The sequence below is a fragment of the Platalea leucorodia genome, assembly GCF_965183815.1.
Source record: "Platalea leucorodia genome assembly, chromosome: Z".
Taxonomy (NCBI): Eukaryota; Metazoa; Chordata; class Aves; order Pelecaniformes; family Threskiornithidae; genus Platalea; species Platalea leucorodia.
Window position 1 is genome coordinate 71663810 of NC_138858.1, and position 27952 is coordinate 71691761.

At 43.4% G+C, this 27952-nt stretch overlaps 1 protein-coding gene across 3 annotated transcripts; it reads left to right on the forward strand.

Moving 5' to 3' along the window:
* RIGI (RNA sensor RIG-I) lies at positions 1 to 27666 on the forward strand. 3 transcript variants are annotated; one of them, XM_082337077.1, is made up of 18 exons: positions 1 to 341; positions 496 to 627; positions 2433 to 2611; positions 3975 to 4125; positions 5280 to 5402; positions 6232 to 6345; positions 7345 to 7498; positions 8139 to 8397; positions 9118 to 9280; positions 9709 to 9810; positions 12000 to 12157; positions 12474 to 12609; positions 13501 to 13649; positions 14938 to 15028; positions 15739 to 15909; positions 17480 to 17631; positions 22930 to 23076; positions 24851 to 27666. In XM_082337077.1, exons 1-18 carry the CDS (start codon positions 236 to 238, stop codon positions 25148 to 25150), a joined length of 2787 nt encoding a protein of 928 aa, XP_082193203.1. In that variant the 5' UTR covers positions 1 to 235; the 3' UTR covers positions 25151 to 27666. The 3 variants fall into 3 exon arrangements, with proteins under 3 accessions (XP_082193203.1, XP_082193204.1, XP_082193205.1); XM_082337078.1 differs by having other exon boundaries at positions 6235 to 6345; XM_082337079.1 differs by lacking the exons at positions 22930 to 23076; positions 24851 to 27666 and adding an exon at positions 18198 to 18925.
* The last annotated feature ends 286 nt before the right edge of the window (positions 27667 to 27952 follow it).

The following is a 27952-nucleotide window of genomic DNA, read 5'->3' on the forward strand; positions in this document are numbered from 1 at the left end:
GCCCCCTCCCCCGGGGCCGCTTTCGGTTTCGATTCTCCCGCAGTCCTGAAGTTTCTCTTTCCCGGCCGCCCCCTGCCCGGGAAGGGTTCTTCCTCCCGCTCCCCGCCGGCTCTCCTGGTGCCAGGGCAGAGGCTGGGCTCCGCGCCCCCGCCACCCCGCAGGCAGCCGGAGCCGGAGCCGGGACCGGGACCGGGAGCGGTGCCGCCGCCGCCGGCGGTGCGAAGCCGGCGTTGCCATGACCGCGGAGGAGAAGCGGAGCCTGCAGTGCTACAGGCGGTACATCGAGAGGTGCCTGAACCCCGTCTACATCCTCAGCAACATGACGGACTGGCTGTCCGACGGTGAGGGGCCGGCGGAGCCTGCACCCCCCGGCGCGGCGCCGCGCCGCGCCGCGCCCGCGTCCCCCCCGCCGCCGGCGTCGGGGGGCAGCGGGCGCCTGCCGCCGCCGCGTCTGGCCCCCTCCCTCACTCTTTGCCTGCTTCGGGTTTTTGCCAGAGATGAAGGAGAGAGTCCGGAAGGAGGAGGAGAAGGGGGTGACGGCGGCCGCCGCGCTGTTTCTGGATGCCATCTTGCAGCTGGAGGTGGAGGGATGGCTGCGGGGGTTCCTGGACGCCCTGGCTGCAGCAGGTGGGTGCCCATTCGCAAGCGCGGTCTCCTCCGCTTCTCCCTTTCCCTGCCAGAGCCACGGCCCTCTGCTGTCGGGTCTTGTCACATCAGAGACGCGGTAGGAAAAAATAGGTTGGCAGAGGTTGGAAATAAAACGCTTCGAAGGCACACAGAGAAATGCCCATCTGAGAAGCAGCTGGAACAATTTTGATTATGGAGAAAGTCAATACAAGATGAAGGGATGCAGAATAAAGCCTCGTTGACAGGAGGCTTGTCTGTCTCAGAGCGTTTAGGGAAGAAACAAGACAGTCATTGTTCTCACCAAACATAAATAAAGGAAGCTAAATCCTCTGAAAGAGAAAGCTAAATGGGTTTCAGGATGTGTGTGAGGGTTAACTGGTAGCGTGGTATAACTTCATTCAAGGACGGAGTCTTAAATTAGAAACTGATTTTTAAAAATTATTCAGAAGTCTTGAAAGTCTTATGTTTCAAGAAGGAAGTAACCATTAATACTTTATAAATGAGATGATTGTGCCTCTGTAGCTATGACTGCTTGATGTGTGAGGTCCTAACACAATTTCCTTTCCAAAATGTGACAAAAGAGATTGTGAAGGTGTAAAATGACCAGGATTTGCCAGCTTTCCTCTATACATGTAGGTTCTATCATAGATTCTTACTGGTGATTTGTTAGATATCTCAAATGCCAAAATCTTACACCATAAGCCACTTTTGGTTTTGTTTACTCACTACTAACTACGGATAGTTACAGTACCTCAGTGAGCAATTATTACAAAATTCCTTATGACTTGGATGTAGCCCACTCTCCCCTTAAAGCAAACACTAGGGCCAGAGCAACTTTTTACCAGCCTGTGATGGTCCTAATTTCTGAATTGCAAAAATGTCTCCTTTGAACATGTTGATAGCATTCAGTTTGGTGTATCTTCAGCAGAAAACCGAAAAGGTTAACCTGCTGACTCCAAGTGCTGTCCCAAGTACTTAGTAATTGGGCCTGAGATTAGAATATAGCATTACTCTTCTATTTGGCAGGTGCAGAGGCAGGTGATAATTAGATTAAAGACATTGTGGTGGCGAGTATCCACACTTTTCTCCTGCTCCTCCAAAAGAAAATAAAAAGTTAGGCAAATTCCTTCTATTTGCCCGCAGTTCCTCTGGGACCCTGACCTGCTTTCGTCCACCTCTGGAGCCTACATAGCAAATCACACAAGTCCTCTAAGTATGATTCCCTGCCGCTGTCTGTTCCAGGACAGTATTTTCAGCTGTTTGCTGACTGTCTAGGCTGCAGGTGTCTGGGTTGCTGTCAGTCGGGGACTGACTTGAATCCAATATGATAAGGATTTTTGAAGGAGAGTGGAGCCAAGGACAGGACTAAAAGGTAAAGGGCTGGAAAGTAAAAGAAAAGGGGACCAAAGGTGTTTGTGATTCTGAGTAGTGTCCTGTGCTCTGGGAGTTCCTGTGGAAGAGTATCATGGCCTGCAGGGATCCAAGGATTGCATGGATCAAAGGACAGGGTCGTTGTGTTTGCTTGGGTGATGTAAGCTGTGACATTGTGTAGCTCTTTTTTCTCTTTGCAAGTGTTACTGCTCTTTTAGCACAGGATTTTTCATGTTATACATACAAGTGCTGTGAAGGAAAACAGTCAATCTATAAAAATTGTTTGTGGTTCACCTAGATTTTTGTCAGTTACAGGCCAAAATAATTTTAATTTCCCCAGTGTGGCTGAGAAAGTTTTTTTTTTTTCAGCTTGTTCCTACCTATTCTAGCTAGAGATTGCATTCATAGTAATAATTTGTCACTTTTTCTCAAAGGCTACACTGGACTGGCAGAAGCAATTGAAAACTGGGACTTCAGCAAACTGGAAAAACTGGAGTTGCACAGACAGCTGTTGAAGAGGATAGAAGCGACAATGCTAGAAATTGATCCGGTAGTGCTCATGCCCTACATAAACACGTGCCTGATAGAAAGGGAGTGTGATGAGATCCTGCAGGTACGGTTAATGGTAAAATCCTGGTATTTGCCTAGTTTTGCTGCGGAGAAGTGCTGGCTGCCTCACTTGTGGGATGAATTGGTGCCCGTCCGTCAGGCTGCTGAGTGAGGAGGATGGCCAGCCACGGTCCCCTGGGGAGGGACTTTGCTTTCTTCTGCTTACAGGAGGCTTTGCTGTGTGGCTGCAGCTTCCCACAGCAGCGCTGTCTGCAGCACCTGCACGTCTTGCCTCATTCTTCACTCCTCCGGCTCGGTGGGTAAGGTGGAGTGCCAAAGGGTTGCAGGCAGGGCAGCAGGATGGGGCGGCTCTGGCGTTGACAGTGCTCAGCTGTGTGTCTTTGCGGAGTCCAGGCTCCCGTGAGGAGACCTCAGGGGCTCTGGAAGATGCCACATTGCAGTGAAATGGGTGCCTTGCTACGCCTTTGAAATAGACCCCTTTCTGGAGCATTCACACTGCATTAATGCTCCTAAAAATACAGATGGAAGTAGGCAAAGTGGCATTTAAATGTTACCTAAATTGATTCCTGCTTGTCGTGGGATTTGGCATAGTCTGTTACCTTAACTGTGGCAAAACCTAGCAGCTTTGTGTGGCTCTTTGAGTTTTGTCAGCACCCAAAGTGATGGCCATAGGGTGAAATGAAACTCCTGTTCCGAAGTCATTAGCTAAATGGCGTGTCACAGAAGTTGACAACATTTTCATTGACTTCGGATGCAAAGCTGCTATACTGTTACCCAGTTCTAGCTCAGTGTTGTTATTGATGGCTGATAACAAGTGATATTACCAATCACTCATCATGTATGACTGGTTAATAATGAGTTATTGATGCTGTGTGAAGGAGGCTGATAGGTGTTCTCACTCCTTGTGACTCCTGAGAAGGATTGTTTGCAGCTATTTTATTGTTTAAGCAGTATTTATTTATGGAGATACGTAACATTTGGAAAGCTGTTGCATCTGACCCAACATCAGGCCTGCAATAAATTTTGTACTTTTGCATTTTCCTATTCTGGAATGTTTTTTAATCAGTTTGGCCTCAGAGGTTTATGGCAGATATGGATTATTACAAGGACCTCGCCAGATGACAATTCATAGAATAATTCTGTGACGTTTCAGACCTTGTGAATATTTAAGCAAATAGGCTACCTGTTGATACCATCCAGCTAAGTTTAATGTACGCCTAGGCTGGCAAAATTGCAGCAGTAGTAGGTAAATGACTGAATTTTATTGGAAACCTTTTATTCAGTGAGAAGAAAATGCAATTTTCAACTGAACATCAAACAAAACAAATCAAATCAAAATATTAATCAAAGAACAGTGGTTTTGATCACTCGGAAGCTATAGCAACTTCTGTTTGTTGTGTGTGCAGATTAGCGAATACAGAAGCAAAGCAGCTGGGATAACTAAACTCATTGAATGCCTCTGTCGATCGGATAAGGAAAACTGGCCGAAAAGCCTTCAGCTGGCACTGGATAATGCAGGATATTACAATGCAAGTGAACTGTGGGATATGAGAGAAGGTAAACTGCCGATTGTTTTTATGATGCTCTTCTATTCTTGTACCAGACAGTAATTTTTTTTCAGGAGAATAAGGCTAATCTAAAAGGATACCATCAGACTGCATTGCTCATTGTTGTTTAAAAATAAGCCCCCTTTTTTTTAATTAGAATGTCCTTTACATAAAACGAAATATAGGTACTACCCTACAAACCATCAGAAATTATTTTTTGAGTATTTTTCCTCCCATATGGTTATGAATGATGTCTTTTTTTGGTAAACATAATCTGACAGCATACAAGGCTCTGAAGGTGCCAAACTAACAAAACGTTTATCTTCTTCCCTCCCTTCTACAGTAATTCACGTTTTGCCATCTTTTTAGTTGCTTGAGTTGTGAGAGATGCAATGTTTTCTGATAAAATATTAGTAATTTGATATTCTAGGAAGTGATACACTTCTGTGATCCACAGAGCAGATCATATACTGTTTTTTTTGAGAAATCAGTAAGCAGCATTTACCAAATAACTATGTTCATTTGTTGTAAAAATGCAGAATTTCCCCCAGTAAGGTTTTGCTTATGTCATTGAATTTACCTTTTTCCACTTGAAAAATACCTATATGAGTACCCTGCAGCATGGGAGAATTTAGAGTGGAATACAGTATTTCACTACAAAATAATTAAGAAAGAGAAGTGATTTTAGATAAACTGGATTGTATTTCTTTATATCTGCATTTGCTTTCTCCCAATCCATAAGTGATCGTTTGAATTTTTTTTAATTAGCAACTGGGACGTGCTACTTTTAAGTGGCTTCTTAAACAATATTTCTTGTTTTGAAATGCTTTTATTGCTGTAGTCAAATGTGTGTAATTTCTTGTGGTTAATGTCCATGTTAAATCTGTGATCTTGTCACTAAACACAGAGGATACAACTTTCCTCCCAATCTATTATCTCCCTTGATTTTTAAGGGATAGATAAATGTGCGTTGAGTATGTGGGTCTTGTGAACCTAAGACTCTCAGTGCTATCCGTCTTACTTGAAAGGGAGCCAGGATGCAGCAGCATTTTATGTAGTCTTTCCATGCTAGCAACCAACTCCTTTACCTTGTCATCCCAGCAAATACAACATTTTAAAATTGAAAGGATCAATAACATGCCTTTTTTTTTTGTGACTGTACAGATAATGGCAAAGATGTTGATGGTGAAATGACAGATGCCTCTGAGAGCAGCTTTGAAACCACGATAACATTTTCTGAAGAAGCAGAATGTGATAATCTCAGTGGAAATCTCTGTTCAGCTTCAGGTAAGACTTAGCAACTTAAAACAGTTTGTGGCTGGAATTCTCCATATCCTTAGACTCCTGAAGGATGCAGATGCGGTGTGCCACAAAGGAAGGTACTGAGGAACTAGTACGAATCTCTGACTTGATTTAGCTGTCTTCTGTTTTAATGTTTAATAGGTCTCATGCTGGGCATTGCACATGTTAGGGGTTGCCCCTCATTTACCACATTTCTAGTGCAAAGCTGTTCTGTTGGCACATTATCAAAAAGGTCTCCAAACACCAGACTGTTGTTGATGCATCTCTTCTCTGATACAACTAATTCATATGTGACCTGATATTAGCCAGTTTAGAGAGCTGAATGTGGCTGCAGAGGATCTGTGCAGTGGCTGTCACCTCTCCTATGGCAAATTTTGCTCAACCAGTGTTTCTAGTTCCTGTTCCATAAGTACAAACACTCTGACAAAACCACAATTTAAGAGAGTATTAACTTCAAAAGTCTGTAGAGCAGAAGGCTAAAAGGAATACTGTGCATATATTTTGGGGAAAATAAGCCCTTGTGTTTTCCTTCTGAGTTGAAAAAGACCAGTTGAGGTGAGAGCTGTCAGCCAAGTCCTTGAAATGAGTTCCTTTTAGGAAGCACAGTCAAGTGGTAACAAAAGTATGGCATCAAACCTGCACAAAATTCTTGTTTGGCGCATGTGTCCTGTTAAAAGGCTTGTCTGTCAGAGAATGCTTTGTGTAGACTGCGAGGACTCTACCTGTATCATTTTAGATAGCAACTGTATGGGGCACAATATATTTTATGCATTTCTGTTGCAACACTGTTCAGAAAAACGTGGTTCTCTCCTAGAAGGGATCTATCAGTCTTCACCTGTTTATGAACCAAAGACGGCTCGGAGCTACCAGACTGAACTTGCGCAGCCTGCTATCAATGGGAAAAACACACTGATATGTGCCCCCACAGGTAAGAAAATACATATTTCTTAGAAAAATTCTCTTGGTGGAGAGGTCTGTGAAGGATAGGGAAGGGTAAAGGTTGAGTTAAACTTTTCCAGGTGTTTATTTAAAAGCAGTCTTCCTTGCAGGAGTAGATCCAGATCTAACCTGAAATTAATGACCAAGGGCATCACAGAGACTGAGCAAGACAGACGTGTCTCTTGGCACTTCGGTCCTTGTATTCAGATTTCCACGTTCTGACCTTTGCTTTCTCACTCCCTGGTGTGGATTTTTGAGTTAAAATCACTCGCTGATCTCTGCAGATCTTTAAGAAATTTGGCTTGCAAGTTGAAGGAAAAATAGGATGAGTTTTCCCCCAGACTCCCCTGACTTCTGCACTGCAATGCCTACAACATCAAAACAGCACAGGGAGCTTTTGCAGTAGCTCAGAACTGAATTAAGGAGATTGAAGTTCAGCAGCAAAAGAGAGATGAATCAGCTCTTTCTCTCCACCTGTGTTTTCCAAGTTGCTAGCCTGATTCTCCCCTGAGACCTGGAGAGGCAGGCGGGGTAGCAGAGTCAGGGACACAGAAGAGCTCCGGGTGGCCTGCACAGCGAGCCTGAGAGCTGAAGGAAAAGAAATGTGAGAGGAGCAAGGCTGCACGGGGAAGGATGGAAGCTGAAAGTGCCCGGTGCCTGTACCATAGTCTGATTTGATGTGGGAGCACACTCTAAGAGCAGAAACAGACTCAGTGATTTCAAAGAACTCAAATAAAACTGCAGATGGATTTTTCTTCCCAGTGATTGCCACATGGTTTTGCAGACTGAGACTGTGAGAGAGAAAGGGATGATTACCCACCTGAGTAAGCAGCAAGCATGTCTTCAAATCTGTCTCCAGACAGTCTGGAAGTGTTACAGCCCCCTTATCAGCTCCCCGTTGTTACAAGGCATCCAGATGAGACAGGCTCCTGCTTACAAATACGCTCTTTCATACTAGTGCTTTACCATTCACGTTCTTTGTTTAAAGGATCTGGAAAAACTTTTGTGGCACTTCTGATTTGTGAACACCATTTCCAAAACATGCCCGCAGGACAGAAGGCGAAAGTTGTCTTTCTTGCAACTAAAGTGCCAGTGTATGAACAACAGAGAAATGTGTTCAGGCAGTATTTTGAAGGAAGTGGGTAAGTGTAATTCTACCTGGTGGCTTCCTCCACAGAAAATAAATTGCCCTCTACGTCAGCTGTGGCTAGGGCAAAATGTAATGGGTTTACTGGTGACAAGGAGTGTTTGGCGTTAACATAAGGATGATGCCTAGTGTGAATGGCAAGTTACCATTTAGTCAGAAAATGATGGTCCACCTCTCAGATGGGACTGGAAATTGCTTAGGGGAGTACTGACAACCTATAGCTTCTGATTTTGAAGGAACTGATTACTGAAGATCCGCATATGAATCCTTATAGTTGTGGGAAAATGAGGGTGCTGGACAGAAAACGGTCCTGTGCTGCCAGATGTATACAAAAAAGGGATGAAGGGCAGGATCTCCAAATACAGCTTACATGTGAACTGACAGATGCAGCTTAAATGTACAAAATCACCACCCTCAAACCTAATATATTTTAGTTAATGGGAGTTGAAAATCCAGGTGTTTATGCTCAGCAGTTTTTTTCTGAGCTTCTGTGGGTCAAATTGCTGGCCCCAACAATTTGACATTTTGAACTTAGTCACTACCCTTCAGGCTTGCTGAAAAGTCCATCCTTCTAGCTTTTTTTTTCCCTGCAAGACATTGTTTTTCATACCCTATCTTTTGCCTCTTCTTCCTAGGTATTCTGTTCAAGGAATTAGTGGTGAAACAGTTGCAAATGTCTCTGTAGAAAAGGTTATACAGGACAGCGACATCATTGTGCTGACGCCCCAGATTCTTGTGAACAGCATCAAGGAAGGGTTCCTTAGCTCCCTCTCCATCTTCACTCTGATGATATTTGATGAGTGCCACAACACTACAGGCAACCACCCTTACAATGTGTTAATGGCCAGATACCTGGAACAAAAATTTGACTCCTCTGAAAACCAGCTGCCTCAGGTAAGTGATGGAAACATTAGAGAAAAGTATTTTGCAGTGCAGTCAGCAAAGCCTGAAGTCTTGCCTTTTGTGTTAATCCAGTTCAAACTCCCATTTAACAATGGCTGCAAATTGAAACCGTAGCATCTGGAACACTTTTTCCCTCTTCTCAAACACCTCCAGGCTGTTTTCCCATGTTACATCTTCCCTCCAGCTGCCAAGAAGGACTGATCAAGCATGACAGAGACTGGACTACTGGAGAGCAAAAACAGGATTGCTGGGTTGGGAAGAAAGCATGTGCTCCAGAATTTAGTAATATCCTTGTTACCTCTCTTGCTGTCTTCTGCAACAGTAAAATGGGGCCACTGCCTCCACTGACAGGAGATTTTGGTCCAGCTGAGAAGACGTCCTCTCTGAATGAGTGTGGAGGACCATTCTGGGGGTGGATTTGTTGTTTCTGTGTATAATGAGCACTGGCAAATACAGCTGGTTATGGGTTTCAGTGGGTGGATAATTTAATTTCAGTTTGAATACTCCAAGCTTAAGTGCCTTGGAGAGGGCATGAGTGGAGGTGAGGTTTGGCTTTCAAGATTTAGTCCTTGCACTCATGTTTACTTCAGCTGCCTGTTTTGTTTCCTTGCTTTTGAAGACAGTGAGAACTTGGTGATTGGTAACAGCGTCTCCTGGGTTTTTTTCGTTTGTGACAAAGGAGCAACCACTGCTATTCATGTGTGCGCTCAGATTGTAGGTTTAACTGCTTCTGTTGGAGTTGGTAATGCCAAGAGCATCGAGGAAACGATAGAGCACATCTGTACCCTCTGCTCCTACCTTGACATCCAGGCCATATCCACTGTCAGAGAGAACAAAGAGGAGCTGCAGAGATTCAGAAACAAGCCAGAAACACGTAAGCGCGCTCCCTTTTTATTTTCCTGTGAGGTGCAAAGCACCATAATGAAGGCAGCTATCCAATTCTCCTTTGGTCAGGTAAAGTTAAAAGCTTAAAACTAAGCTGGAGCTTTGCTTCCTGCTGGCTTAAAAGGAGTTTAAGCATGCACTTCACTGTTGCCCCGCAGTAAGGCAGTGTCCATTTGGGCAAATTTTCTCTTTGCTGAGCTCCACAATCTCTGTTTTTTATTTAGCAAGGCAGAAAAGCCAGTGCAGTTTTGCCAGTGAAGACTGGGGGCTGTTTCTTTCTGTGCAACTGTAATGCTCATTAACAATAAACATCATTATGATTGCATAGAGCACCATATGTAGCATTCTTTTAGACAAGAATTTGTTCTTTGCTGCCTTTACTTACTCAGGCCACTGACTTCTGTTTCTTGTCTTTAGATGTCAGATGGGTTATGATGCGAGTTCAGAATCACTTTGCAGACATTATCAAAGGTCTGATGTCTGAGACAGAGGCGTTGATGAAGAAGGTTTACTCAGTGGGTAAGATACTGTAATATGCCTGTAACTGGGATTCAGTCTTTGATTCCAACAGTGTGAATCCTCATGGCTGCTAGAACAGTCACTCTTTTTTCCACTTCCTTTCTCCTCCTTCCTTTTTATCTGCCTTTAACCAATATTTTCTAAATAAGAGAATACAGGTAGAAGAGTCAACTATTTTCCTGTTATACGTGATTAGTTTGATAATCATAAATATTTTTGCTTGGATTTCAACCTGTGTTTCCTGCAGCTAAGGATGGTGTGCTTTTGACACTGTCAGATCATTTTGAATGTTTAAAGAATCTGAAACAAAACTACCAAAGGGCTTGCTTTGAAAATGCAATGAGCTGGATTTCATTGGTAAGAGATACCTGTATGTTCTTATTTAAGCATTTCTCCAAATGCTTCATACCTAAATCTGTCTCTGTTAAGGAAAACAAGAAGGATCTTGGTTATGGTGTTTGAATGTTGTCATTTCTTCCTTTCAATGAAAGGTTAACTTTCACTCTTGCTGCTCTGACACTTCTCATATTTTTTCTGGCCTCTCTGAGTTGCGCTCAGAGTTATTTCTAGGGGTGCCCTGGCCACCTTTTCTGGTCAGCATTTTGTCCTCTTCATACCTCTGGGTACCCCTATGATGTCCACTGTTTACCAGGTCTCCATTATTTCCTATTGAAAAGCATTTAAGGTAATTTTACAGAGGAGGATCTGTGGGACATGAACACTACCAGAGAGAGGATATGGCTGCCTAAGAAAGGAAACACTTGTCTGTAGAGTTCCAGCTTTGGGAGCTGCAGTGCTGTGACGGTTTGCAGAGAGGGAGATGCATGGTTGTGAGAAGAGAGAATGGGTCTCATGATCACAAGACCTAATGCTGCAGCCCTGCAGAAATCAATTGGTCTTTTCTGCTTTTGCAGAGTTCCTAAGTGGTGTCCAGTAAGTGGCTCTTATCAACAAATTTGAGAGTTACCGGGGGTATAAAGCAGAGACCCACGGATGCCTATGCTCAGGATCAGCCTTGGTCTATCCAGCTCTGAATTAAAGAATTTTGTCTGTGCTTAGACTGGCTTTTGCAAAATGACAAGGGTGCCTTAAGCCTGTTTACTTCAGTTCATAGAATCATAGAATCATATGAACTGAGGTAAACAGGCTTAAGGCACCCTTGTCATTAAGTTCTATACTTTCTAGAATTTTTTTCCCCACACTTTCCAGATATTGGAGAGTGAACTATATTCTGGGGCAAGAAGGGAGACTTAAAAAAAACCCACCAAAACAAAAAAACCCCACCCAACAAAAAAACAACCCAACCCAAAACCCAAGAAACCGCAACAAAGAACAAATACAGTGGCAATTTCAAACTGCACGCTAAATTAAGCAAACACTTCTGAAGCTTATTTCTGCATCGCAGTTCCTCTTGCATGAATGTCATTGGCTTTGCTTCTGTCGACCCTCTGATTACTGAAGTTGGTGAAGCACTCAGAGTATGTATGTGACAAACAAGTACTGACTAGTTCAGCCTCAAGAACAGGCCCTTGGATAATATGCCTTTAAGTACATGGACCATTTAGCAAATGAATACTTAACTATTGAATAGCTGGTAATTCAAGGAGCAACGCACATGCAGTATCTTGAATACCGTAGGCTTCTTATAGGATAAGTGAGCTCTAATTTTATTGCTAAAGACTCTGCAGATGTGTGTATGTACACAGATCCTCAGCTGAATTGTACTGCGTTAATTTTAGCCTAACATCTGGGTATACATTGAAACACAGGGAGTGAAGAAGACAGAGCCAGACTCTTCTCAGATGGTTCCCAGAGGCAGGACAAGAGGCAGAGGGCAGAAACAGAAATAGTTTGTGGAGGAGGAACTTCTTTGCTGTAAGGGTGGTCAAGCAGTGGAACAGGTTGCCCAGAGAAGTTGTGGAGTCTCTGTCCTTGGAAGTACTCAAAATCCATTTGGACATGATCCTGAGTGACCGCCTATAGGTGACCTTGCTTGGAGCAGAGGGTTGGACTAAAGACCTCCACAGGTGCCTTCCAGGCTCAGTGATTCTGTGATTGTGTCGTACGGTGTTCTTCTGCATAGGCTTTTTAGACCTAACGTTCATGGAAGATGTGTTATCTTCCAGCTAACTGTTCTGGTTATTTGTTAGTCAAGATGAACAGATGTTTGTTTCCTCCTTCTTTACTAGATACTATGTCTCAAATCAACAAGAATGATTTTGGAACACAGAAATATGAACAGTGGATAGTTGGCACTCAGAAGAAATGCAGGCTGTTGCAACTGGCAGACAAGGAGAAGGAGAGCAGCATTTGTAGAGACCTTTTCATTTGCACTGAACACCTGCGGGTAAGTGTATATCCTCCTTCCTTCCATACAGAGGTGGAACCACCCTGTTCCTTCTGATACAGGTATGTTCACCTAGGAGCATTCGAAACTAATTATTTTATTTGGCACAGGCTAAAGCATAGCATGTAAGAGTTGTGTCTTAAGACACTCACTAAAAACAGTATAGTGCAGAGGAGACTTTGTAATGCTTGTGTTGTCATGCAAATAGAAGAACAACACGAATTTTTAATACTTAATCTAGCTAAATAAAATTTGTGTTCATCCCCTGTCCCATGGAAAATGAGGCTTAAATGTGTCTGTCTCTTTTTCTGAGCAGAAATTCAATGATGCTCTCATCATCAGTGAAGATGCCCGCATTGAAGATGCTTTAGTCTACTTAACTGACTTTTTCACAAATGTCAAAAATGGACCATATACAGAGTTAGAGAAGCAACTGACAGCCAAATTTCAAGGTATTTCACACAGTACCTGTGACAGTTGCAGAGGAGAAGAGGGCTTATGGTAGGATGATCCAAGTGTTTTCATCAGAGTAAGCGCAGTTGTTTTTTCCAGAAACTTTGCACTTTTTGGAAGATCTAGTGTCCATGTGAGTGCAAACGTAGTGTTAGGGTAGGCGGGGGGAACTTTCTGGGACTTCAAGCTTCTGGTGCAAGAGCTAAGGAAATAGTAGTAATTGTAGCTAGATGCTGTAATAGGTTCTTACATGCCTGACTTGGAGATTAGGCAGCGGTGTCCTTAAGGATGTGCCCCACGAGTAGGAGGATGGTCTACAATCATGGATGCTGGCAGCATTAGATAAGGCAATATACACTGCTCAGTGCACTGCCTAGCCTCCTCCTGCCTAGTGCTCCTGGACGAATCCCAAACTTCTGGGGAGAAGCAGGTGGCCCTTGTACCCTTCTGATTAAAAGTTAGAGGTTGCACTGTTCTCTAACTTCTGATTTAGTAGCAGTGTGCTGTGCATCAGTGTGATCCGGTGTGTTGCAGTGTTGACTGCAGTTTTAAATCACTGGGCTGCCTGCCCTCTAGTGTCAGTTGTTTCCTAAGAAGAAATATCACTGCTCTTGGCAAGAACTGCTTTGTTGCTGTCTTTTGGTGCACAGTATGTCACAGAGGTTCTCCTGTCAGTTTGCTACAAAATGTGGGAGCTTCAGAATTTTTTTCTGGGGATTTTGTTGCATTTAACCAATAGCTTTCTTTGCTTGCATCTGGAAGAATGGTATAGAAAATAAAAACAGATGCTAAAGAGAATGTGGGTGGGATTTGAAAGTAGGTTTGGGTAAGAATTCTGTTTTCTGCATTAACAAAGGTAAATTATTCAAGACACTGCTGTTTTCTTCCAGAGAAAGAACCAGAAATGACTGCCCTTTCAAAAGATGAGTCAAATGAGAATCCCAAGCTGGAAGAGCTTGCTTGCATCCTGGATGAAGCATACCGCTATAACCCAGAGACTCGCACTCTTCTCTTTGCTAAGACAAGAGCCTTAGTAGCTGTAAGATGTTTCTTTTTAAAGCTCCTAAAATCAGAAGTGAGAAAATAAAATGCCTCATTTATTACCCTTCCCATTTTGATCTGGAAATAGAAAAATATGCATATATTCGATCTTCTTAAGAAAATATTTATCTTTCTGTATCTTCCTAAGTACTGATGCTCTGAGACAGGATGAGGTTATTTTTTTTCTTTTTCTGAAAACTACAGTACAGGGGTGGTGTCCTTCATCACTTCTTATTGCTACATGTCACAGTTGATCATTAAGCCATCAGATTTTTACTTTAGGTCTGAAGTTAGTTTTGACAAGATGTGCTACAAGGTTTTTGGCTTTAATGTGGCAGTGTTATAAACCAGCAGCTCTGCTCTATTACTGACTGCACATCCGGAGGTATTTATAGGTTTCCCGGAGGATTCCTATGGGCCCAAAGGAGGTCGGTGCACTAGCATGGGGTTTTGATCAAGAAAAAGGAAAGACTTTGGGGAGCAGATATTCTCTGGACCCTTCTGATGCACTGGTCTGTTTTATACTTGCCTAGGATCAAGGATCTAGGCCGGATGATCTTTTTTCTCCCTTCCAATACCTTGTTCCCAGAAAAAGCTCATGCTTGAAGTAAGTGTGCTGCTAATCATTAGCTTCAGTAGCTCTTAAACATTTACTGCAAGGTATCATAGTCTCTGGCTACTGTAAACAGATTTATCAGCTTAGAGTCCCAACCCCCATATTATCCTTGGCTATAGACATGCTGGATGAGTTGCAAACCAGAAAAAAATTAAAGGCAGGCTAAAGTCGAAACTAACAACACCAAGCATCTGCTGGCAATTTTCCATTATAGATGTATAAGCCTACTGTAGCTTGGCTGAATTTTGTTCCTATGTAGGAAGAGCAGTTTGAAGGTGCTATTTTCACTGTGCAGTAAGAAAGTTGTAAATAACAACTCATTTCCTTTGGAGCCCAGCGGGGTAGTATTCAGTGACCTGTTGGTTTATGAGAGAAAAAGGCATACTTTTTAGCGGTGAAAGGCTGCTTGCTCTCAAGCCCACCTTTAAGTTGCAGGGACTGGAAAAGTGGAAATGAGTTGTGGCATAGTTGGATCTGGCATTGTGGCTGTGACCTTTGCTTTCTCACCTATTAGGAGATGTTCCCCTCCTGAAGCACAAATTCCACCTTCTTTTCTGTTTTTAGTTCTCAAAGTATGAATTGTCTAGGCAAGCATGGGCAGGATCTACCTATATATCCCAAACTAGCATTTCATCTGGACAGGGATCTAATTACTGGATTTGCTTTCCAGGCTTTGAAGAAGTGGATAGAAGCAAACCCTCTATTTAGCCACATAAAGCCAGGTGTGTTGATGGGTCGTGGAAGAAGAGATCAAAAAACAGGTATGCAGGTTTGCACTGAGGAATATCAGTTGCTAGACCTATGGTGGCTACACTGCTAAAATTGTTCTACTCTTCCTGTCTTCATCTTCTGTGCTCTTAAACAGAGGAAGGTCATGCAAGTTGGCACTATCCTTTCTTCCATATCTAGGAGACCTTCAACCAATCCTAAGGAGATGCTTGCTTTTTCTGTCTAGAATCTGTGGTTAAAGCAGCAGTAACACTGTCAATGACCCTTTGCTGCAGGATTCTTTTGCTAGTTCAAAAGAAGTTTAGAAACTGTTCACTACCATGGCTTCTTGTGATTGCTTCTGGTGGTATTTTTCCTGTTCCTTTTACAGATCCCTCTCTTATTTTGTGTTTGGTGGCACAAAGACATTTTAAGGTAGAATGGAAGCTACAGCTGAAATTAATTATGCATGGTGTAAGTTAAGAGTTAGCTTGGGCTTAAAATAACTAAACTGTATGGGCCTAATAAAGATCAGCTAGGCATTGTGTCTGAAATGGTGTTTCCCATGATGACAATTCTTGTGCCACGTGAACAACAATTCCTGCTCTGTGGCTATAGCATGCAGCCCGCTGGATATGCAAACTTAAAGTACTTTTCTAGATCCTTTTGATCACTTCTAATCACTTAAGTAAGAGCAAATGCAGGTATCTTGCTCAAGGAACTCTTCAGTACTTTTTCCTGACACAGTTTCTCGGTACTGTAGGTATGACTCTCCCAATGCAGAAGGGTGTACTGGATGCATTCAAAACCAACAAAGACAGCAGGCTGCTAATTGCTACATCTGTTGCTGATGAAGGCATTGATATTTCTGAGTGCAACCTTGTTGTGCTCTATGAATACTTCGGTAACGTCACCAAAATGATCCAAGTCAGAGGTATGGAATTTCAGAGGTATTACTTTAGAAACACGTTTTGGCCTAAAAATGGACATAAAGTGCTACTGAATGGTGCTTTGGAAATACGATAGTAATAATGTGCCTGTCTTGCTGTTGTTCCTCTATGCCCCTGAGTGAAGTCAGATGAATGATGGCACCAGACGTGACAAATTTGTTCACAGAACCAAGTCCTTGATGTTGTGGGACTTTTCTTTTGCCATGCAAATTAGCTATGCCGCACAAGGTTATTGAACTGTTGAGGACTGATCCCTCAAGTGGATAATTATACATAAAAGCAGAAGTATGGCTAGAAGAGCTGTAGTTAGAAATAGCACAGATCGTTCTGACTGTGACAGTTTACAAAGAGCTGCTGCAATGGAGTTTCATGTATTGCCTTGGCTTCTGAAGACCTTCCCCTGCCCAGTGGTTTATTCCCAACCCAGCTACTCACGGGTACCAGAGGCCTTCACATGTGGAGACCTCTAACATTTAAGACAAAAAAAAAACAAAAAAAACAAACAAAAAAAAACCTGTTTATGTCTTGGCTTGTCTAAAGAAGTCTGTCAAGACTTCAGTCTTGAATCTTGGTGATTTTACAATACAGCCAGTAGAGGGGAATGGAGAGCCACATTAAATACTGCTTTCTGTTTAACATTCCTAAATGTCATAAAACTGCCTATATCTTTCAAGGGTGCATCTGCAATATTTTATCATATCACTCGAGTACTTAACTTCATAATTTGATGGGAAGTGATCTCCATTGCACTTAGTCCTCTGCTTTCAGAGTCTGTGTCCTGTAATTTTTAAATTTTTGTCTTATAATGAAATAATTGGTCCAGAATTCACGTTTATGGGTGAAAGGATAGTGTCTATTCTTAACAGGCCATTAAAGATGCAAAGAAAATGGGTTGTGTCAGTTTTAAACCACATAAAATCATGATTTTCGGGCAATGGGAGCTCAAAAGCAAATGTGAACATTTTTTCTAACGGAAATACTTCTAAACTGGTATGAGATCCCTATGGTTCTTAGTTTGCCTGTGTCACAGCAGCAAAAAGTAGGCAGGCAGTACGCATAGACAGGTGGAAGAGATGGCACTTGCTCTTGTTGTCTCTTTTCTTGCCAGCACTGTATTTCCAGTTCCCCAGGTTTTTTATGATAGATTCTCTTTTTTCCATAGACACCATTTAGCAGGGCAGAAAACTAGTAAGTAAGACTAAGATGACCTTTTCTCCTCTAGCTTTTGTTTCCACAAGAAGGCAGCAAGGTGCTGTACCATAGCTGAAGTGTCAAGCATGCCTGAGCTTAACTGAGGCAGGCCGCAGAAGTAGGCAGTACAGCACGGGCTGGGGGATATCCATGAGGATACCTGGAAGGGGACATCTTGTTCTGGTTTGTGATCAAAGAAGAAAGAGCTGAGAGAATGCTGTTTAGAAGCAGCATTATCTGGATCTGAACATAGGAAACAAAAGCAGCCACACAAAAAGTCCTTGATGTTCTTTTATGGCATAGCTCCTGCTTTTGCACATCTTGTTAAGAGTAACTAAAGAGGTTAATTGTGTTGCTCTGTAGGTCGTGGAAGGGCAAAAGACAGCAAGTGCATCCTTGTGACAAGCAAAACAGAAGTGGTTGAGAATGAGAAACACAACCGTCATAAGGAAGAAATGATGAATGAAGCTATTGAAATGCTACAGAATTGGGATGAAACAACGTTTGCAAGAAGGGTTTGTACTTCCCTGGAATTTTCATACTTAAATCTACGGGCATAATCTATTTAAGCCTTCATCTACTAGGGCTCTATCTAGGACCAAGTGATAACCTGAGGAAAGTGTTCACTCTATTATTTGGTGTCAGACCAAGGCTAGATCAGCAGAGAAGGGATAGTGTGTACTGCTAGCTTCCAGTATGTCATCTGTACTGTAACCGTAAAAAGCTTAGAAGCTGAGGTAGAATTTATATAAACTTCTCAGCTTAGAAATCTAATATAAACTATTCTGTCCACTGGAAGAAAAATATTCCTGTGTCTGCTTGGGATAGTGGACAGGGAGATGGGAACTATGCAAATGGTGGTAATATGCCCATCCATATTCATGTTCAGAAGCACTTTATCTTTGCTGCAGGCCAGTGCAAGTGCTTTTCCAAAGTTTTTTGTTGTCATGCCAAGTGCTTGTTGATTTCAGAGCAGTGGTTTCTGGGAGATTTCAAGAAACCATTGCCTGGGACATTAACAGGATGACATTTGGGTTTGTACATGCTTTCCTGTGGGTGACTTCTTTTGTGCTGCCTACAGTACTGTTGATCTTTGCTTCAAACAATGTCTGGCAGATGAAGAAGCCTAGTAGAACACCTGAGCACACATTCAGTGCTTTACATTAACCCTGCTGTGGGCTGCATACTTACGAGATCAGAAAACATCATGAGGGTGGAAAGAAGTGTCAAGAACTTTGGGTGCTGAGGTGACATGCAAGAGGTGTCTTGGGCTAAGCCAATGATGGACTTTTGGTCAGGCAGGTTCCTGCCTGGCACAGCAAGCGCATCTCCTCCGTGACCACCCCACCTACCCAGGTGCTCTCACATAATAGGTACGAAACTCTGCAAGTGGACCTGAACAATGACAAGGACGATGATTCATCTAGCTTGGAGGTGTCACCAAAGTTAAGTCAACCTACACCCTGCATCAAAACTGCTTCCATAAAGAAAAGAATCATAGGAGATTATCATAGGAGACTCCCTTCTGCAGGGAGCAGAAGGCCCAATATGATGACTGGACCCACTTCTTAGGGAAGTCCGCTGCCTCCCTGGGTTACAGGTTAAAGATGTGAAGAGAAAACTTCCCACCCTGCTACAGCCTTCAGATTATTATCCATTATTGATTTCTCAGGTAGGCAGCAATGAAGTTGCAACAAGAAGTCCAAGGGCAATCAAGAGAGACTTCAGGGCCTTGGGACGACTGGTTAAGGGATCCGGAGCACCAGTAGTGTTCTCCTCTATCCTTCCAGTTGCAGGGAATGATGACGGAAGACACAGGAAGAGCCAGCAGATCAACACCTGGCTCCAAGCCTGGTGTTACTGGCAAAATTTTGGGGTTTTTGACCATGGGTCAGACTACATGACATCAGGCCTGCTGGTGACAGATGGGGTACACCTCTCTCAAAGGAGGAAAAGGACCTTTGCACAGGAGTTAGCAGGACTCACTGAAAGAGCTTTAGACTAGATTTGAAGGGGGAAAGGGATAAAACCAGGCTTGCTAGAGATAAGCCTGGGGTTGGCAGCCAACATTTGAAGGACGGTGTGCTAGCGAGGTCCTTTGGTCTGCCATCTCAGTAGAGGTAGGTGAAGGAGATCCACATGGCAGAAAAGACACAAGGATTATCGATGTGTTAGAAACCACAGGACTGCTGAGAGCAGTCACATAGGAATTAAGGCTTCTCCCCAAAAAAAGGTGGTGGGATCAATAGCCCAACTGAATTGCATCTATACCAATGCATGCAGCATGGGCAACAAACAGGAGGAGTTGGAAGCCATTGTGCAGCTGGAAAACTATGATATAGTTGCAGTCACAGAAACATGGTGGAATGACTTACATAACTGGAGTGCTGCAATGGATGGGTATAAACTCTTCAGAAGGGATAGGAAAGGAAGGAGAATTGGTGCAATGGCCCTGTACATTAGGGAGTGTTTTGACTGTCCAGAGCTTGATGATGGTGATGATAGGGTTGAGTGTTTATGGGTGAGAATCAGGGGGAAGGCCAACAGGGCAGATATCCTGGTGGGAGTCTGTTATAGACCACCCAACCAGGATGAAGAGGCAGATGAAATATTCTGTAAGTAGCTGGGAGAAGTCTTATGATTGCTAGTCCTTGTTCTCGTGGGGGACTTCAACTTGCCAAATGTCTGCTGGAAATACAATACAGTGGAGAGGGAACAGTCTATGAGGTTCCTGGAGTGTGCGGAAGATAACTTCCTGACACAGCTGGTGAGGGAGCCAACCAGGGAAGGTGCCTGCTGGACCTGTTGTTCGTGAACAGAGAAGGGCTGGTGAGTGATAGGATGGTTGGAGGCCCTCTTGAGTATAGCAATCGTGAAATGATAGAGTTTTCAATTCTCAGAGAAGTAAGGAGGCACGTCAGCAGAACTGCTACCTTGGACTTCCAGAGGGCAGACTTTGACCTGTTCAGGAGCCTGGTTGACAGAGTCCCTTGGGAGGCAGTCCTGAAGGTGAAGGAGTCCAGGAAGGCTGGACATTCTTCAAGCAGGAAATCTTAAAAGGCGCAGGAGCAGGCTGTACTCATGTGCTGAAAGACGAGCCAGTGGGGGAGAAAACTGGCCTGGCTGAACAGAGAGCTTTGGCTGGAACTCAGGAATAAAAGGAGTTTATGACATTTGGAAGAAGAGGAAGGCAACTCAGGAGGACTACAAGGATGTCATGAGGTTATGCAGGGAGAAGATTAGAAGGGCCAGAGCCCAGCTGGAACATAATCTGGCTACTGCAGTAAAAGACAATAAAAATGTTTCTATAAATACATTAGCAACAAAAGGAGAGCTAAGGAGAATCTCCATCCTTTATTGCATGAGGGGGTAAACATGGTGACAAAGGATGGGAAAAAGGCTGAGGTACTTAAATGCCTTCTTTGCCTCAGTCTTTAATAGTCAGACCAGTTGTTCTCAGGGTACCAGCCCCCTGAGCTGGAAGACAGGGATGGGGAGCAGGATGAAGCCCCCATAATCCAAGGGGAAATGTTGAGCAACCTGCTACACCACGTAGACACACACAGGGCTATGGAGCTGCATGGGATCCACCCAAGGGTACTGAGGGAGCTGGCGGAGGTGCTCACCAAGTCACTCTCCATCATCTATCAGCAGTCCTGGCTAACCAGGGAGGTCCCAGTTGACTGGAGGTTAGCAGATGTGATGTCCATCTACAAGAAGGGCTGGAAGAAGGATCCGGGGAACTACAGGCCTGTCAGCCTGACCTAGGTGCTGGGGAAGGTCGTGGAGCAGATCATCCTGAGTGCCAACCACGCGGCACGTACGAGACAACCAGGGGATCGGGCCCAGTCAGCATGGGTTTATGAAAGGCAGGTCCTGCTTGACTAACCTGATCTCCTATGACAAGGTGACCCGCTTAATGGATGAGGGAAAGGCTGTGGATGTTGTCTACCTGGACTTTAGTAAGGCCTTTGACACTGTTTCCGCACAGCATTCTTCTGGAGAAACTGGCTGCTCGTGGCTTGGATGGGCATACTCTTTGCTGGGTAAAAAACTGGCTGGATGGCTGGGCCCAAAGAGTTGTGGTATACAGACTTAAATCCAATTGGCAGCCAGTCATAAGTGGTGTTTCCCAGGGCTCAGTACTGGGGCCAGTTCTGTTTAATATCTTTATCAATGATCTGGATGAGGGGATTCAGTGCACCCTCAGTAAGTTTGCAGATGACACCAAGTTGGACGGGAGTGTCGATCTGCTGGAGGGTAGGAAGGCCCTACAGAGTGACCTGGACAGGCTGGATCAATGGGCTGAGGCCAACTGTATGAGGTTCAACGAGGCTCAGTGCCGGTCCTGCACTTGGGTCACAACAACCCCATGCAACGCTACAGGCTGGGGGAGGAGTGGCTGGAGAGCTGCCTGGCAGAAAAGGAGCTTGGGGTGTTGGTTGACAGCCGCCTGAACATGAGCCAGCAGTGTGCCCAGGGGGCCAAGAGGGCCAATGGCATCCTGGTTTACATCAAAAATACTGTGGCCAGCAGGACCAGGGAAGCGATCATTCCCCTGTACTCAGCACTGGTGAGGCCGCACCTGGAATGCTGTGTTCAGTTTTGGGCCCCTCATTACAAGAAGGACATCGAGGTGCTGGAGTGCATCCAAAGAAGGGCAGTGAAGCTGGTGAAGGGTCTAGAGCACAAGTCTTATGAGGAGCGGCTGAGGGAGCTGGGGTTGTTTAGTCTGGAGAAGAGGAGGCTGAGGGGAGACCTTGTCGCTCTCTACAACTGCCTGAAAGGAGGTTGTAGTGAGGTGGGGGTCGGTCTCTTCTCCCAAGTAACAAGTGACAGGACAAGAGGAAACGGCCTCAAGCTGCACCAGGGGAGGTTTAGGTTGGATATTAGGAAAAATTTCTTCACTGAAAGGGCTGTGAAGCACTGGACCAGGCTGCCCAGGGAAGTGGCTGAGTCCCCATCCCTGGAGGTATTTAAAAGACGTGTAGATGTGGTGCTTAGGGACATGGTTTAGTGGTGGACTTGGCAGTGTTAGGTGAACAGTTGGACTTGATGATCTTAAGGCTCTTTTCCAACCTAAATGATTCTATGATTCTGTCTTCATAGACCTTTGTAACAAATTTCTCAGAGAAGACTGGAATAAGCCAGTAGCAGCCACTACAAATAAAAAGGCTTTGTACACAGTTCTGCCATATCCCTGTGGATTTGCAGATCACCCCATGTTTCCAGGCAATCTTTCAGAGACTGAGCTGTGCAACAAAGAATGTCCAAGGCCCTCTAGCCTTTGTGAATTTTCTTCTCCCACCTCCCAGGCTTGGTTTTGGCTGCTCCTGCTTCTTCTCAGAGGATTCTGTTTCTGCATGAGCTGCAGGTTCCCAGCTCCAGGCTGTGGCTGTTGCCTCTTTCTCTGCCTGCAATTTCTGTGGTCTCTGAAGCTGCCTTTCCATACTGTAAGCTTCCCAGAGCAGCAGCACTACTTCTGCTGTAGGGAGTCTCACCTGACTTAGTCTTCACAAGGACTTAATAGCATTATCACCAAAGGGGCCATAGCGGGGTAGAGGGGAGGAAGGGACAGACAGTATAAATGCTGTCCATCACGTGGTCTTACTCTAGCCTTGCATTCTTAGCCTGACAAATGTACCATGTACCATGTTCTTTCTTTGGTATGAGTTGCTAGAACAAGGCATGTTTTGTTTGTTTGACTTTAAGTAATAGGTTCCTAGATGTTACATATCCTTAGTCATGTTTAGACAGACATTGGGGCATTTCTTAATTTCATAATGATTTTTATTTATTTATTAATTTTAAAGATACATGACCTGCAAATGAAGGAAAAGGTATTACGAGATTCCAGGAAGAAAGAAACAAGACCTAAGGTAGTGGAAGGGAAAAAAAATCTTCTGTGTGGAAAATGCAAAGCATATGCCTGCAGTACAGATGACATCAGAGTTATAAAGGTATGTCTCTCTATGGAAACCTATGTCCATGAGCACCAGGGAAGTCAGCATTATTGAGCTAACATCATTGTTTATCAGTATGGAAAGTAGGTTATTTTATGCGAAGTGGAGGAGAAAAAAATTCTGAGTAAATCAGTAAACCACAGGACCAGTAATAACTACTTCTGTAGCATGTTACAATGGTAGTTGATGATGTCCAAGGTGTGCAAATATGTGATATAACAGGAATCAGTTCAGTTTTCCTGAACCCCCTTCTGTTAGAAATTGATAAATTTTGTGGAAAACCATGTGATCTTCAATGACCTAATGTACTAGGGTAACTGCTGTATATTTACTTTCCCAATTAGCATAAGATTGGAAGTCTTCCTGCAGTTGAGAGATTTCTCCCACCATTTCTGTTGACTGAAAATTATCCATACAAAGTACTGAGATCAGCTCACTGTTTAGCTCCTTGGCTTATGGGCCAGTTTTCTGTTTTGAAAAGCAAGGCAAACCATGGTTTTACAAGAGGAGCCCTTTAATTCTTCAATATTACTTTGTCTTCCGTTCTTTAGGTAGGTCACATTGCTTCTATGTATCTCATGGGGACATTTTTATTGTACTCTTTCTGAACTTGAAGAATTTCTCTGTACGTCCAAGAAGCCAATACTCTACACATGGAAAGTGGTGATCCTGAAAAAGAGCCTTTTCTGGGCACTTTGAGCCTTTCTAGTTCTGAAATTTGTTCTTTTGAAGGTTCTTCTATTTGTGCTGCTCTGAAAAGCACAGTTGTGGTGTGATAAGGGGCTTCATGGCACAGCTGAGCATTACAGAGTGCTTGCCTTCAGGCACTTCCCTTTTCAATCAAGAAAATCCTTTTTTTGTTGTTTTTACCAGCTGTTTTTGGAACGTAGATGGAGTTCGCTACTCCTTTGCACAGGGAAGGTCCACAGGCGAGGAGCTGGGAACAGCTCAGCCTTGTGAAAACCTAGTTAGGTTTCCTTGACAAATAACGAGGGATAACTAACACGCACCTCTCGCTGTTACTCCCTTTTGTGCTTCTGGCTATATGTGCACCTATACCTGTGCAAATAGATCTGAGAGTTCAGAAAACTCTTCAGAGAGTTTTTGCTTAGTACTCTGCAAATAACCCCTCACAATATTTTAAATAATCCCTACAAACTGAGTTCTGTCATAGTGCAGCCTATATATTTAATGGAAGTTGCATTTCCAGGAAGAACTAGTGTGTTCAGACTCCAGCTCAAATTGTACATATGCTTTCAAATTAAGTTGTTAAATTTTTTAATATTTGATTATATATGTTATAAACAACAATTGTAACTCTTTACATTGTTAGGGTTACTTTTTCTACCACTCCAAAATAATTGCATGTCCCCTCATGGAAAGCTGGGGGTCATGTAGTTAAAATGAGTGGGAAGCAGGGTCTCTCAAGTTGTCCGGTGTTTGGATGACTCTGTTAGTTTTATACACAAGGCTCTAATACTGCAAGCATGTTTTTTAGAGAAGCTAAGTAAGTTCAAATATGTATAAGCTGGTGACTGGTGATATATAGTTATTTTGGTTTTGATAAGCCCAGGCCTGGGCCTTTCTAGTACCTGGTATTTAATGAATGGGGAAAAAAGAGTGATGAGCCAAGGGGGCTGGAAGGTGAGCCTCCTGAATGACAGGAAGCACCCTACCAGGGAAATGGTATTTGTGAGGGGAAGGGGAATGTCATGAAAAAATGAGGAATGGTGTTGCTACTATTAGGCGCTTCTGGCATCTGTTGTTTCAGGTATCTCATCACACTGTCCTAGGAGACGCATTCAAGGAGCGTTATATAACAAAGCCTCACCAGAAACCCATCCAGTTTGACTGTTTTGAGAAAAAAGGCAAGATGTATTGCCAAAATACTAATTGCCAGCATGACTGGGGAATCACAGTGAAGTACAAGACATTTGATAATCTACCAGTGATCAAAATCAAAAGCTTTGTAGTAGAGAACGTTGAAACTGGGACACAAATGGATTTTCAGAAATGGAAAAATATTAATTTTTCTTTGAAGAATTTTGATGTTGAAGAAACGGCCAGCTGAACTCAGCATTTTAATGCACATATCGCCCTACTGCACTAAGCTGAAATGGTGGATGTTCTATTTCCATGTATAAAAAAATATTGTTCTTTATGCTGTCTCATATGCTGGGCCCCTCATCAGCATCTGGCTAGATTAAAAAAAGGCTGGTATGGCCACTAAAAAAAATTTGCTATCTAATGAAATGTTTCACTAGAAGTTTTAATATAAGCATGGACAAGCATGTGCCTAAGCATCTAGGTCTTAGTCTTTGTTGCTATGAAGAAGTTGGTCTTAAAAAAACAAAATCAAGTTGAATGACTGACTAAATATCTAATTTATGTGACAGACCACAACTTCAAGCATTTCTGTGTGAATCAGAATCTTCTTTGTTACCAGTAACTTCTGGTTGGATTGTACCTCCATGCAGACAACATGGCTTATGCATATTGACGCTTTAAGCACTATTTTAACTACTTGTAAAGCTTTTTAAAAATTACTTTTAATGCTCTAAGCATTTTGGTATATAGAAAATTAAGACAAAAAGTCCAGTAGCTTTTCTGTAAGGAAGATGCTGCATCTTTTAAATCTGTCTTTATTAATAGAGAATGCTTCTACAACAGTCTGAGAAAATAAGTAAGGCTTCACAGAGCCCTCTCGGAGGAGGCATCTTCTGGATTAAGATGTTAGCACTGCTTTTTTCTATCACTGCATGTTCATCAAGTTGCCCTTGCTGAAGTTGCACAATGGACACCTTTCTATGTGTTGCTTAACTGATCAAGCCCCAAGGTGGACAAGGCAATGCCCTGTAAGATGGGTGAAGGCTTAATTTAAATTTAGATAGTGATTAGCATTTACTCTGATGTCCTGTCTCATGAATTGGCATCCAAAATCTCTCAAGACACCAATATTAATTCTGCAGATTTCCTGTCAAAGCTGATCTAGAATTGGAACGAAGTCTGGGCATTAGCGTGTTTAAATCCCTCCTCTGTACCCAGATCCCAGACTTCTCTCAGAAAACCAGAAATTGCTACAGACGCAGTTATGAAACAGTGTTAAACTTGTACACTTTAAAGCACTTGCTGATTCTACGTATCTTCAATGAGCTTAATCTTCCAATATTTCTGGAACCAAGATGAAATATATTTTCAGTTCACTTTATGCATTTGATAGCATAGTAAGGTACGTATGTAGAAGAATTATGTGTCTGAAACACTTGAACTCTGAAGAAAACAAACCACCTTGAACACGAACCTAACTCAGAGTCCAAAAATTATTTAAACTACCTAAACCCCGGTCAGTGAGACTTGCGGTGTTCTTTTAAATAGTGTTATGTGGTGTTAAAAGCAAAACAACTTTTTAAGCTCTGCTTCATGTTCCACCCCAGTCCGTGCCTTTTACTGTGAAAGCTGTATGCACTGTACAGAAGCCTGAATCTCAGTCCTACAGTAACTTACTCTGTGCTTAGTTTTTATCTAGTAAATTTGGTGTTCTTATAGCTGCATCCAAAAAGGAAACGCAGAACAATGGATAAAGATGATTTATGGTTGGATAAATGCCTCCCCTCCAAATGTACTAGGAACAAAGACTTTGACAAAGGCTGGTTTAGCACTTTCAAATTAAAAGTCCACGGAAAATCACAGTCCTTGAGTACAAGTTTGCTGTGTGAAAGGGCCCTCTACTTTGGGACTCTTCGGATGGGGTGGTGCGTGTGTGTCGTGTCCTCCCCCACCCCTGCCCCCTTCCTGAACTGCTTTACAGTCTCAGTAACTCCTGTCAAAACTGGGCTTTTCTGTAACGAGTTTGGCGGCGAAGCGTCCCTTGACCGCACCAGAAACTGTTACAGGGCTAAGGTGGGAGCAGAACTGTCTGTACCAGGGAGCCAGTCGCCCCCTGACAACCTTGGAACGTATTTTACATCTGTACCAACATATTTTACATCAGCTGCCCCCGACAGCCTTGGGGCATATCTTCTTATCTGGGTTGTAACTCAGGAGGATCTGCACCAGCGTCACTGGAATTTTAGAGAACTTTAGTAATCACCAACCCAGATTGTGACAATAGGATGGAAATTTACTACACCTAAAGTCAGTCATCTCACGACCCTATAAACAGCGGTGCCAAGTGGGACCCTTTGAGCCCTCCTGGACCGCAGCGGGCTGCACCAGCATCTCCCTCTGAGCGCGATGCCTCTCGGAGCTGCGAACTCGTAAGTTTGCAAACATAGGCCTGACGACAGGACCTGGGCTGATCTCCGGCGCCTTTCACTCCTCGAGACTCTCAGCCTTTGCCCATTGAGTTAATTATTTGATGTGAGTATTTCACTGAACTCGAGGGGAATTTTTACTAGGTACCTTTACATATAGAGGCCTGACAACAGGACCTGGGCTGATCTCTGGCACCTTTCACTCCTTGAGACCCGACCTTCGCCCGTTGAGTTAATTATTTGATGTATTTCAGTGAACTCGAGGGGAATTTTTCCTAGGTACCTTTATATACGCATATTGTGAGTATTTCACTAAAGTCACAACAAGTTTCTAGGTGTGGGGTGTGTGTGTATCAATACAAATATTGCAGTAAACCCTATTTAATCACCTTGTAGGTGCTAAATTAACCAATGATTACTTATTGCTAAATTCTTGTGATTCTCTCTTAACTGTGAACAAACCTTAAACTGCTGCTAGACATATACGATCCTTAGACATAAACCGTTGACCAAGTCTGAGACTAGGATTGGATCCAGCCCGCTCTGAGAAGGACTTTAGAAAGCAAGGGGGTCCATTCTGAACCTCGTGACTCAACGGGAGGGCCCCCTTTTCCTCCTTG

Bases quoted from the DNA above. Each gene is read 5' to 3' on its own strand.
- RIGI (XM_082337077.1), top strand. From the start codon at position 236: ATGACCGCGGAGGAGAAGCGGAGCCTGCAGTGCTACAGGCGGTACATC. The intron at 628-2,432 runs GTGGGTGCCCAT...TTTTTCTCAAAG, and splicing joins GGACGCCCTGGCTGCAGCAG to GCTACACTGGACTGGCAGAA. The intron at 15,910-17,479 runs GTATGGAATTTC...GTTGCTCTGTAG, and splicing joins CAAAATGATCCAAGTCAGAG to GTCGTGGAAGGGCAAAAGAC.